Source organism: Peromyscus californicus, unplaced genomic scaffold (genome assembly GCF_007827085.1).
Source record: "Peromyscus californicus insignis strain IS unplaced genomic scaffold, ASM782708v3 Scaffold_15__1_contigs__length_86483966, whole genome shotgun sequence".
In the NCBI taxonomy this organism is placed as follows: domain Eukaryota; kingdom Metazoa; phylum Chordata; class Mammalia; order Rodentia; family Cricetidae; genus Peromyscus; species Peromyscus californicus.
Window position 1 is genome coordinate 26,959,718 of NW_026294447.1, and position 13,750 is coordinate 26,973,467.

At 39.3% G+C, this 13,750-nt stretch overlaps 1 protein-coding gene across 1 annotated transcript in view; it reads left to right on the forward strand.

Moving 5' to 3' along the window:
* Ttc6 (tetratricopeptide repeat domain 6) overlaps window positions 1-13,750 on the forward strand; it is a 195,196-nt gene that overhangs the window by 97,931 nt on the left and 83,515 nt on the right. Inside the window, exon 12 of the mRNA XM_052738582.1 lies at window positions 13,334-13,475. Within this exon, the coding sequence (XP_052594542.1) occupies window positions 13,334-13,475 (142 nt within the window). The remainder of the gene's footprint in view (window positions 1-13,333; window positions 13,476-13,750) is intronic.

Below are 13,750 nucleotides of genomic sequence, written 5' to 3' on the forward strand. Positions count from 1 at the left end.
TGTGAGTTTTCACCTCCAGGGAGTTAGTGTTTCTCATCCACCATTAACACATGCTCTAGTCTCATCTTTTAGAAGACTGGGTAGGACTCAGGAAGAAAACCCATTACCTACGTGATAAGAAAATATTAAATTAAATTGGACCCTTCTCAGAATTAAAGTTTATTCTAGACATACAAGAATAAGATTTTAAAAGATCACTTAGGATTGTACTCACACATTACTAAGGGTTGCCTATTCTTTTCATGGTGCATTTTGAACCTGCTAACTCTGCTTGACTTTTAGTATAAATTGGAGCACTGCATATATTCTTTTACAGCTTAAAAGTTATCCTTTTGGGGAGTGTTGAGACAAGGCTTTTCTGTGTAACAGCTTTAGCTATCCTGAAACTCACTTTGTAGACCAGGCTGGCCTCAAACTCACAGAGATCTGCCTGCCTCTGCTGGGATTAAAGGCATGCACCACTACTGCCCAGCACATTTTCTTGGTGTTCAGCAACCATAAGGAATTTCAATTTGACTCCTTGAAAGAAGGAATTCAAACCATTATGGTACTTATTTTTTTTTTTATTGAAACAATGTGTTTTCAGTGCACATGTGCCAATCACAATATACACGTAAAGTCTCTTAGTTTTATCAAGTCAGTGGTAACTTCTTAGTTAGGGCTGCTGTGAAGAGAAACCATGACCACAAAGGAAGATGTTTAATTGGGGTGGCTTGCAGCTTCACAAGGTTAGCCCATTATTGTGATGGCAGGGGATATGGCGGCATGCAGGCAGACATGGTGCTGGAGAGGTAGCTGAGACTTCTTCATGTTCATCCATAGGCAGCAGAAGCGACTGTGAACCACACTGAGCATACTTTAAGATTGGGAGAACTCAAAACCCACCCCCTAGTGACACACTTCAACAAGCCACACCTACTCCAACAAAGTCACACCTCCTTACAGTGCCACTCTCAATGGGCCAAGAAGCATTCAAGCACATGAGTCTTTGGGGGCTATTCCTATTCAAACCACCATGGAGTATGAAAATTTGAAAACCATTTTAGCATCTCTGAAAAACATAGCAGCCGAACACTAGGAGTACAAAATAAAGAGTGTGTGTAGTCTAGTAGTCATGAGATTCTGCTGCTTTCTTTTTCTTTGGTACTGAAGAGTGTATCCAAGCCTAATTCACATAGACAGGTTCTCTGCCACTGAACTAGACAGCCAATCCCTGAAAAAACAACAACAACAACTCTTTAGTTTTGAGGCATTTTCGTTAACACTCTAGGGGCCAAATATCGTTTTGAGTACTTACAGCTTCTATTAGTCAGCAAACTGTTAAAAAAATGCTTTCTTTCCAATCCTAAGTTTTTCTTTTTCCAAGTAGATCTTACTTTCTTTTTCCAGGAGAGTAAGTAAGTGCTCTGTTTGATAAAGATAATTCTTGGCAATTTATTTTTAAGTGCCAAATGAGAAGTTAATTTAAGTACTGAATATTTAATTCTCTAGCATCCATCTGTTAAGGATTACCTTGCTAAACATAGCTTAACCTTTTCAAAATATATCTGTCTGCTGAGCCTACAAGTTCAGAGAAGTGTATAATTTTTCCTGCCCTAATAAGAGTTCTGAAGAAAGGTAACTGTAAAAACAAAGCAAGTACATCTGACTTTGGGGATTTGCTTTTGCTATACTAAGAATAGTTCACTTTAAATCATAATAATACTTGTGGCTATGAAGCTGTAGTGCTTTGTTAATTCCACACATAGTAATTGTTATTTATGGTAAATACTAAGAATAGTTTAGTAGAATGGTAAGGATGTACACTCAAGTTTATTTATTTATTTTTCTTTTTATGTATTCGTCTCTCATACAATATATCCTGACTGCAGCCTCCCCTCCCTCTACTTCTCTCAGTTCCCTGCCTCAGGCTCTCTTCGTCTACTCCTCCCAGCACCGCCTGTCCCCTCTTCCCCAGACCCCCAGGTCTCCTCCTCCTCCATTTCCCTACAGAAAAGAGCAGCCCTCCCCATGATATCAACTGAGCACAGCGTAATAAGATGCAATAAGATTAAGCACAAACCCTTGTATCAAGGCTGGACGAGGCAACCCAGTAGCAGGAAAAGGGTCCGAAGAGGGGGCAAAAGAGTCAGAGGTACCCCCACTCCCACTGTTAGGAGTCCCACAAAAATCACAAGCTGAACAACCACAGCATATATGCAAAGGACCTAGCACAGACCCATTTAGGCTCAGTGATTGCTGCTTGCATCTTGGTGAGCTCCTATGAGCCTTGCTTAGTTGATTCTGTGGGCCGTGTTCTTGTGTTCTTGACTCCTATGGCTCCTGCAATTCTTCCTCCCTCTCTTCTAAGGAGTTCTCCCTGAGCTCTGCCTAGTGTTTGGCTGTGGGTCTCTGCATCTGCTCCCAGTAGCTGCCAGAGGAAGCCTCTCTGATGATGATTGGGCTAGGCACCCATCTATGAGTATAGCAGAATGTTGTTAGGAATCACTTCATTGACTTTTTTCTTTTTCTTCTCCCTCTCTCCCCCTTCTCGGTGTCTGTCTCTCTGTCTCTGTCTCTGTCTCTCTCTCTCTCTTCCCCCCTCTCTCTCTTTTGTGGTCAGTCCTGTTTGGTTCTATTCTAGGTCTCTGAGCCATCCAGTTTCCGGTTGCTGCCTATATAAGCAGTGTTGGCCATGGGCTCCCTTTCATGGTTTGAGCCTCAAGTTAGACCCATTGGTTGACTACTCCCACAATCTCTGAGCCACCATTATTCCAGCACATCTTGCAGGAAGGACAGGTGGGGGTTTTGTGGCTAGAATGGTGTTCTGGTTCCACTACTGGGAACCTCGTCTGGTTACAGAAGATGACCAATTCAGACTCTGAATCCTCTCTTACTAGGAGTCCTCACTAGGGTCACCCTCATAGGTTCCAGGAACTTTCTACTGCACTAGGTTTCCATATCACCCTCTAAATACCCCCTATTCCAGATGTATTCTACCTGTACACTCTCCCCATTCCCTCCATCCCCAACCTGCTCCCTCCTGTTCCCATCCTCACCCATACCCAGTCCGTCCACAAAATCTATTCTATTTCCCCTTCCCAGAGAGATCCATGCATCCATCCCTAGAGCCCTCCTTGTTACGTATCTGTCTAGCTCTGTGGATTGTAGTGTGATTATCTTTACTTAACCAGCTAATATCCAATTATAAATGAGTATATATCATGTTTGTCTTTCTGGGTCCAGGTTGCCTTGCTCAGATGATTTTTTTCCTGGTTCCATCCATTAGCTTGCAAATTTCATGATGTCATTTTTTTTCTAGCAGCTGAGTAATAATCCATTGTGTAAATGTACCACATTTTCTTTATCCATTCTTCTCTTGAATGATATCTAGGTTGTTTCCAGTTTCTGACTATTATGAATAAAGCCACAATGAACATAGTTGAGCAAGTGTCCTTGTAGGATGGAGAGTCTTTTGGGTATATGCACAAGAGTAGTGTAGCCGGATATTGAGGTAGATTGATTCTCAACTTTCTGAGGAACCACCATATTGATTTCCATAGTGACTATACAAGTTTGCACTCCCACCAGCAATGGAGGAATGTTTCCCCTTGCTCCACATCCTCTCCAGCAAGAGCTGTCACCTGTGTTATTGATCTTGGCCATTCTGATAGGTGTAAGATGAAATCTCAAAGTTGTTTTGATTTGCATTTCCCTGATGGCTAAGAATGTTGGACATTTCTTAAAGTGTTTCTCAGACATTTGTGATTTCTCTGTTGAAAAATTCTCTGTTTAAATCTTTAACCCATTTTTTATTGGATTATTTGGTTGTTAGATGTCTAGTTTCTTGAGTTCTTTATATATTTTGGATATTAGCTTCTACTGGATGTGGCGTTGGTGAAAATATTTTCCCATTCTGTAGGCTGTCATTTTGTCCTAGTGATGGTGTCCTTTGCCTTACAGAAGATTTCCAGTTTCATACAGGTCCCATTTATTAATTGTTGATCTTAATGCATGAGTTATTGATGCTCTGTTTAGGAAGTTGTCTCCTGTACTGATGCATTCAAGGCTGTTCTCCACTTTTTCTTCTGTCAGGTTGAGTGTGTCTGGTTTAATGTTGAGGTCTTTGATCCACTTGGACTTGAGTTTTGTGCAGGGTGATAAATATGGATTGATTTGCATTGTTGCACATGCAAGACATTCAGTTAGACCAGTACCATTTATTGAAGATGTTATCTTTTCCCCATTGTATATTTCTGGCTTCTTTATAAAAAATCAAGTGTTCACAATTGTGTGGATTTACTTATGTCTGAGGTTTCAATGCAATTCCATTGATCAACATGTCTGTTTTTATGCCAGTACTATGAAGCTTTTATTAGTATATCTCTGTAGTAATAAAAGGTATCTTTGAAATACCTCCAGAAGTTCTTTTATTGTTCAGGATTGTTTTAGCTATCCTGGATTTTTTGTTTTTCCATATGAAATTGAGTATTGTCCTTTAAGGTCTGTAAAGAATTGTGCTGGTGGTGGTAGCTCATGCCTTTAATCTCAGGACTTGGGAAGCAGAGGCAGGTAGATCTCTGTGTGTTCGATGCCAGCCTGGTCTACGATCATGTGTTTGCTTTTTTCTTTCTTTCAGTTTGTTTATATGGTAGCTTACATTGATTGATTTTTATATGTTGAACCATCCCTGCATCAAGTAGGGATAAAGTCTACTTGATCATGGTAGATGATCTTTTTGATGTGTTCTTGGATTGGGCTTGTGAGTATTTTGTTGAGTATTTTTGTGTCTATTTTCACAAGGGAAATTGGTCTGTAATACTCTTTCTTTGTAGGGTTTTTGTGTGCTTTGAGTATCAGGATGACTGTGGTCTCATAAAATGAATTCAGCAGTGTTCTTTGTGTTTCTGTTTTGTGGAATAATTTGAGGACTATTGGCATTAACTCTTCTTTGAAAGTCAGGTAGAATTCTGTGCTAAAACTGTCTGGCCCTGGTTGTTTTTTTGTTTGTTTGTTTGTTTTCTTTTTTGTTAGGAGACTTTTAATGACTGCTTCTATTTCCTTGAGGGTTATAGGTCTATTTAAATTGTTTATCTGATCTTGATTTAAGATGGTTGCCACTTGATTTGACAAGTGGCATATATCAAGAAAATTGTCCATTTTTTTATAGACTTTTCAATTTTGTGGAGTGCAGTTTTTTGATTCTCTGAATTTCCTCAGGGTGTGTTGTTATGCCCCTCCTTTTCATTTCTGATTTTGTTTATTTAGTATTATCTCTCTGCCTTTTAGTTAATTTGGATAAGGGTTTGTCTATCTTTGATCTTCTCAAAGAATCAACTCTGTGTTTCATTGATTCTTTGTATTGTTCTTTGTTTCTATTTTATTGATTTCAGTCCTCAGTTTGAATATTTCTTGTTGTCTACTTTTCCTGGGTGTGTTTGCTTCTTTTTGTTCTAGAGCTTTCAGGTGATCTGTTAAGTTGCTAGTATGAGGTCTCTCCAATTCTTTTATGTAGGCACTTAGTGCTATGAATTTTCCTCTTAACATGTCTTTCATTGTGTCCCATAAGTTTGAGTATGTTGTGCATTCATTTTCAGTGAATTCTAGGAAGTCTTTAATTTCTTCCTTTATTTATGTCTTGATCCAGTAGTCATTCAGTAGAGAGTTGGTCAGTTCCATGAGTTTTTAGGCTTTTTGTTGTTTCTGTTGTTGCTGAAATCCAGCTTTAATCCTTGGTGGGCTGATAGGATACAGAGAGTTATTTCAGTTTTCTTGTATTTGTTGAGACTTGTTTTGTGACCTAGTATGTGGTCAGTTTTGGAAAAAGTTCTGTGAGGGGCTTTATACTGTGATAAGAAGGCATATTCTTTTGTGTTTGGGTGAACTGTTCTGTAGATAAATCTGCTAGATCCTTTTGGTTCAAAACATCTGTGAGCTCCAGTATTTCTCTGTTTAGTTTTTGTCTAGATGACCTGTCTATTGGTGAGAGTGGGGTATTGAAGTCTACCACTGTCAATGAGTGAGGGTCGATGTGTGGTTTAAACGTTAGAAATGTTCCTTTTGCAAATGTGAGTGTCCTTGTGTTTGGGGCATAGATGTTAAGGATTGAGACACATTCTTGAAGGATTTTTTCCTTTGAGTATGAAGTGTTCTTTCCCACTTTTTTTGATTAGTTTTTGTTGAAGTCTATTTTGTTAGGTATTTGTTAGGTGAAGAATGACTTCACCAGCTTGATTCTTAGGTACATTTGCTTGGAAAATCTTTTTCCAACCCTTTACTTTGAGGTAATGTCTATTTTTGATGTTGAGATATGTTTTTTATGCAGCAGAAGGATGGATCCTGTTTTTACATCCATTCTGTTAGCCTGTGTCTTTTTATTCAGGGATTAAGTCCACTGACATTGAGAGACAGAAGTGACCAATGATTGTTAATTCCTGTTATTTTGTTGTTGTTGTTGTTGTTGTTGTTGTTGTTGTTGTGTGTGTGTGTGTGTGTGTGTGTGTGTGTGTGTGTGATTCCCTTCGTTTGGTTTTCCTGGTATGAGGTTATTTATTTCCTGTATTTTCATGGGTGTAGTTAACCTCCTTTGGTTGGAGTTTTCTCTCTAGTATCACTTGTAGGGCTGAATTTGTAGATAGATATTGTTTAAATTTGACTTTGTCATGGAATGTCTTGTTTTCTCTGTCTATGATAATTTAAAATTTTGCTGGGTATATATTAGTCTGGGCTGGCATCCATAGTCTCTTAGAGTCTATAGTACATCTGTCCAGGCCCTTTTGGCTTTTAGTGTCTCCATTGAGAAGTTGGTTGTAATTCTAATAGGTCTACCTTTATAATACTTTCTCTTTTCCCCTTGCTACTTTTAATATTTTTTCTTTGTTCTGTATATTTAGTGTTTGATTATTATGTGGTGAGGGGACTTTCTTTTCTGGTCCAATCTATTTGGTGTCCTGTATGCTTCTTGTATCTTTATAGGCATCTCCTTCTTTAGGTTAGGAAAATTTTCCTCTATGATTTTGTTGAAAATATTTTCTGGACCTTTGAGCTGGTATTCATATCTTTCTCCTATTCCTATTATTCTTAGGTTTGGTCTTTTCATAGTGTCTCAGATTTCCTGGATGTTTTGTGTCAGAATTTTTTTTAGATTTAATATTTTCTTTGACCAATATATCTATTTCTTCTGTTGTGTTTTCAATGCCTGAGATTCTCTCTTCCATCTCTTGTATTTTGTTGGTGAGGCTCATGTCTATAGTTCCTTTTTATTTATCTAGATTTTCCATCTTCAGATTCTCTCAGTTTGTGTTTTCTTTCTTTTTTCTTTTCTCCTCTCTCTCTCTCTCTCTCTCTCTCTCTCTCTCTCTCTCTCTCTCTCTCTCTCTCGACAGAATTTCTCGGTGTAATGGTCCTATTTGTTCTAGAACTCACTTCTGTAGACCAAGCTGGCCTTGAACTCACAGAGATCCACATGCCTCTGCCTTCCAAGTGCTAGGATTAAGGATATGCACCACTACGCCTGACTTTGTGTTTTCTTTATTGCTTCTATTTCCATTTTCACATCTTGAACACTTTTATTCATTTCCTTCAACTGTTTGTTTTTTTCTTGGCTTTCTTTAAGGGATTCTTCCAATTTTTTGTTTGTCTTTTCCTCGATTTTTATTTCTTTTTAAACATTCTTTTTATTTATTCTTTGTGTCTTTCACATCATGCATATCAATCCCATTCATTTCCTCAGCTGCCCTCTATCCCCACAGCGCCACCACCAATAAAATTTAAGAGGAAAAAAAAAGGCAAAATAATTTCACCATGGTAGTTTTAGTGTGATATATTGTTCATTACAAAGAGTCATTGGTCTGGATCAAGGCCTTTGGTTTCTGCCACACCATTGATGCTGGGCCCTCACTAGGATTCCTCTTGGATATCCTGTTGTTGCTCTGTGTTGTGGAGATCCTGCTGCCTTGGGTACGCAGGACTGGCCCCTACATGTGCTCACGAAGATCATAGATGGGATAGATGTTGGGGCGGGTCAACTCATAACCCTGGCTCTGGACCTGGGTAGTTGCAGGTTGGTCAGCCTGCCAGCCCTCTCTTCCCTGTCCTCACCACCAGGGTGAACTCTACAGCCTTGCCCAGGCTAATTCACTAGTTGCAGCAATTAGCAAGAGGCAGGGCCAGTTCTCCTGCTTCCACACTCTCAGGGCCTGCACTCCTACACATGGACCATCAGGGCCAGCTCTATTGTTTGGTCCAGGTGGGGTACAGGGGCCATTCTCAGGAGTGCTGCATCTGCTGAGGGGCAGTGACAGCTCTCCTGCTCTTAAGACCTTAGGGCCAGCTCTTCCACCTGCCTCAGGCAGTGAGGGGCAGGGAGGGAGGGAAAGACATATCTCCCCCACCCACACGATCATAGGCAGGTGAAGGGTGGGGCCAGATCTTCCAGGCTCACGTTCTAGAGCCAGTTTACTAGCATATGTTTGGTGGTGGACTACTTTCTAATCAACTTTTTCATATACCCACAAAGCCATCCTGATAGGCTGCCATATTTCTTCAGTTGAAGATTTTTTTCTATTTTATTTGAATAATGTTTGCCTTATTTTTATTTTATGTGTTTCTTTATAAATACCAACCAGCTATAAGTTGGATCTTAATTTTTTATTTTTCAGGTATATCACTTTTTTGCTTGTATTAACCTCTCAAACTTCTGCTCACCAGTGGTTTCACGTTTTAAGGTGTAAAGTCTAGAAATCGAAATCCCAACTTCAATAGTTACAGTATCAATTTTCTGTCACTTAAGGGAAGTATAAGTCTTTAGTTGATCACTTGTTTCATTCCACACTGAAGGTTTTTCCTGTACACCATAACGGATCTTTTCAAGGTATTTTTATTTCCCCTTGACATTATTCATTTGGCTCCTTGACTGTATTTCTTTGTTATACAGTGCAGGTCCTTGTAGAACTACTATTGGATTTTTCTGTGTGCTCATATTTGAAGGGAGACTGAAGAAAGGTCTTTTCTGGCCACCCAAAATAATATAGGACAGGTTTCCCTGACAGTGTTTGCACTCTCCAGTTTGGAAGTACTAAAACACTCCTGTAAGATCTTAAGTAGCATAAACAGAGGTAAAGGTTTATATTCCCCTCATTCAGAATACTGAATAGGATGGGGGAAGATGGAGCACGATCCGAAAATTTACCTGTTTCCTTTCAGTGATTGTTGAGGTTTATTAAAGATGATCCCTTCCTATTGGGTTTCCTATATGATAGTGGTTATTATAGGCCTCTTCGTGAACACACATATTACACATTTTTTATAAGAATGGCACTGAAATATTTCGAAAGCGTCTTCTCCTTTGAAGAGGTATGAAATGTCTTGTGTGGAGACAGATGTGTAATTATCTCAACGTTATTACCTCTACATCTTCTAACTTATAAATCAGATATATGAAGAATGGGTCTATGTGAAGCTTTTGTCCAACTCCTTCAAGGAAGGTAGTGATATTTGGTAAGAAAATAGAAAATTATGTAGCAGAGACCTAAAGAGTGTTGTTTGTACTAGCAAGTACATAGTATATAAAATATTTAATTTCCCAAATGAAGAAGTGGCAGCATGGCATTTAGGAAACTGGTTCATATGTACATAGCAGGTAAGCCGGGATTCAGACTCAGGCAGCTCTGAATCTCAGTATGTTTTTTGCTGCATCTCATTGCCCTGTATATCTCTGAACCCCTCTGAACCCCCCTTTTCTCTTTATGCTTTCTCTTGAATACTCATTCTCACCCTGTTTTCAGTCCCTAGTTGCATGGGAAGAAACATGCTCACTCACCCTTTGCAGTTCGCGTTTATTCCATTGCCATCTAATTTTGGAATCAGAGTATTTGCTTATAGTGTGGTGGTGGGTTGTATCTTACTATTTGATTGGACCAGTGTCTGTTCCCTTCTAGGAACCTAGGTGGGGGACACTGCTAACTGTGGGGGACTTCCTTACACTAATTATGTAACCCCATGAAGCTTTGGAGTTTCTGAATGTTGCCCCCTTTTTTTTAAAATTCCTCATCATCCACCGAGTTTTCCTCCCCACTAGACTGTGCCCTTGTCTCCTGCTAAAGCTTTTTGATGCCAGCTGTAGGATAATGTCATCCGGGATCTGTTGTGCTTCATTCGTAATGGGCTTTCATTTCCCATTCTTCTTACTGCCTTCCATTTCTCCATGGTCAGGCTATTCCTGGCCCCGCTGTACCCTCCTCTTAGCCTCCTTGCTGTATAATCTAGGCAATAGCCTAAGGTATTGTATCAAAGAGTCTGAGACTTAATCCTTATCTGAAGTCTACTTGGTGGTGTATGTCACAGGATAATATACATCAGGATTATAGCATCTTAACCCTCTTACCATAACACTCTTCTTGAGTGGATGAAGAGACGAAGGCAAAGTTCTGAACCCCCAAATGCATGGCAGAGTTGGAACCAGAGTCACTTCTGACCTTAAGTTTCTGTTACAAACATATTTAGTACATATGCCATTTGTGTATTTTTTTCCCCTTTTATTATGTGTTTGACCTGCCAGTATGTCTGTGCATTGTGCCCACGCCTGGTATTCATGGAGGCCAGGAGAGTGTGTCAGATCCCCTGGAAGTGGAGTGACAGACTGTTGTGAGCCACCATGTGGGTGCTGAAGATCAGATTTGGGACTGTGGAAGAACTGCAAGCGCTCTTATCTGTGCCCCCCCTCCCCCCCGTGTTTCTAACAATACAGAGCGGTAACGGCAAAAAGCCATTGCACTGCACATATCAGCGGTTGATAAGACACTCAACCATTATGTTTCTGTTTTTGTATGGAAAGGCATAAAAAAGAAATTATTTGCAGTCTTTTCCCATAACTTTCTGTATTTTTTCAAAAAGTAAAACAGTGTCATTCCACCAGATGTCACTGTTTGCATGTAGCAACGAACTGTCTGTGGTTCGAAAGTAAAACCCCCCAATCATATTTTGCAAAAATAAAAACTTGTATAGTTTCATATGTGTTTTTCTATAGGCTCTTAATTTCAAGACTCCATTCCTTGCTTTCAAAAAGCATGTAAAATATTCATCTGCCTCTGCTGCAGATTTTAAAGAAAAGTTACACAAGGATAAAGAAGCGTGTGTAGCTTAGCACCTAAGAAGATGAGCTTGGAAAGTTTCTTCAGTCTTAGGATTTTTTTTTAAAGCAATCTCTCTAAGTCACAATTTTACAGATTGTGGAGCGAAACCCTGTAAATGGGCTGTAAAAATTAGTTTAGTGGTTAGCTATGAATGTTTTGAAAATGGTATACAAAACATGCTATTGCAAATAAATGGTACCTTGCAAAACTTTCTGTAAGTGAGTATCTTTAGTTTTCCAATACACATATTACCTGAAAGTGACGGTGGGCTCCAGAGAACTTTCCCTCAGATTTTGTATGCCTTGTAGCAAGGTACACTTTCTCAGGAAAAGAGAATGAAGCTGCTGTGATGTGGAACTCCTCTCCCCAGGGTCCTCCTAAGGCAGAGGAGGCTGCCAGAGGAAGAAACCTCCACGCACCATGGGATGTGCTTCACGGTTGCTTATGTATAATTTAGAGAAGTGTTCTCACAGCTCAGATCCCATGTCTTCTGAGATTCTGACAGCAACTCACAGTAAGAAATATATTTCATCCCCTGGTCTGACGGTCGACCGATGTCGACTTTGAAAAAGGTTTAGCTTTTACTTTTGGAGAGATGGGCTTGTTCGTTTCTTTATCCTCTTCCTTGATAGTAAGAATATGGATTATAATCTCAGCTGCTTACTGAACATGTACTGTTTGAAACACCTTTTGCACATATTATTCTTGAGCAGTAGATATAAGAACCAATCAGTGTTGCAAATGAGGAAATGGATTAAAGAAGGAAAGGTAGTAGTGTCTACTACTCAAGTGTCTTAGTCTGTTTTGTGTTGGTCTAACAGAATACTCAAGACTGGATAGTTTATTAAAAAATCAGCTAAGCAACCAGATTTATACTGGAGTCTTAGAAGTTCCAGAGTGGTCAGCTGCATCTGGTTAGGGACTCATGCTTCTGTATCTCATGAGAAAAACAGAAACGAAGATGAATTCCCATCCATCAGTGCTAACTCATTCCTGGAAAAATGGCATTGACTCATTGAACAGAGCTGTAGCCTTATGACACAAATTCCTCCAGTTAGTCCCTATTTTCCAACATTGCTGCTTTTGGGATCAGGACTCAACATGAGTTTTGGTGAATACAAATCATATTCCAATCATAACACCAACATAATAGCAAGGGAGCCTCATTACAGAGTCTGTCTTCTGACAGTGTCAGTGATATTTATACTTTTTTTTCCTTTTTTAGATACATGTATTTATGTATATGAATGCTCTATTTGCATATATTGCTGCATGACAGAAGAGGGCATCAGATAGAAGAGGGTATCAGATCCCATTATAGATGGTTGTGAGCCACCATGGCTGTGGGGATTGAACTCAGGACCTCAGAAAGAGCAGCCAGTACTCTTAACCGCTGAGCCATCTCTCCAGCCTATATTTAGATTTGCTTGAGCATAAAGACCATTTGGTGTGCTTGGTTAGTATATTAACTCCCAAACCTATTATTGATACACTCTGCTTCCAAACTTTGAGTTTTATACTATATATGTATGTACACTATATACATTCTTAGCTATAAGCCTGTGTTATCTACTGAGGAAAGAGCTGATGCTAAACATTTTCAATTTGGCAAGATGTAAGTCCAAAAGGGAAAACTAGAAGTGTGTTGGCAATTCTACTTGTGTTGGTGTTTTGGCCCCAATCCAAGAAATAATATTTGGTTGTGAATTTGAAGTGGGGAAGAAAGTTAGAAATAAATTTTAATTTTATTTTAAATTTATTTTAAAATGTATTTTTTTTGTCTATGGATGTTTTGTTGCATGTATATCTGTAAACCACATGCATGTCTGGTGCCTGCAGAGACCAGAAGAGGTTTTTGGATCCTCTGGAAGAGCTATGGTTCTGGAAACTGAACTCAGGTTCTCTGGGAGAGCAGCCAGTGCTCTTAACCACCGAACCATATGTCTAGCCCCCAAATAAGGTTTCAATGTCTTTTGTTGTTACGTATTTATCAAGCAAACTTACTTTTCCCGTATAATGAATCAAAAGCATCACAAAGCTTACAAATTAATTGTGTTTAGAAGGAGATTTTTTAAATTTTGAATTGAGTTCTCCACAATCTGCTTAGTGCTGATATTAAATGTCAACACATTGATCTAAGCAGAGGTAAGTGAAAAGAGGGTGATCCTTTTGGCTTAATCAATAACTTTAAAAACACATTTATTATTTTTGTCACATTGTAGAATAGTGTATGGCGTTCCTGTTATGAGTGAGGAACAACGACAAATCGGTGTTTCACCAATCCCAACAGAGGATTTCCCTGAATTGGCTCAGACAAGTCAATGGCAAGCTCGCCAACCAAACCTGAAGCTCTCAGGAGAAGAAGTAAGAATTTCCATTAATATTAGGTTTCTCTAGCTCACATGTTCTTAAACTTTTTGGTTTGGACTCTTGTCATGCTTGAACGCTGTTATTGAGGACTTCAATATTTGTTAGTGTGAACTGTGTCTTTGAGCATTTACAAAAACTTAAATCAGAGAGTGTTAGATATCTGTAAAGATATTTTAGAAGAGTAAAACCCCGGTGTTACACGTGATTCCACCAGTTCATCTTCCTGTCTTGCAGCATTGTCTTGTTGTGTAGTCCAGGTCAGGCTGGCT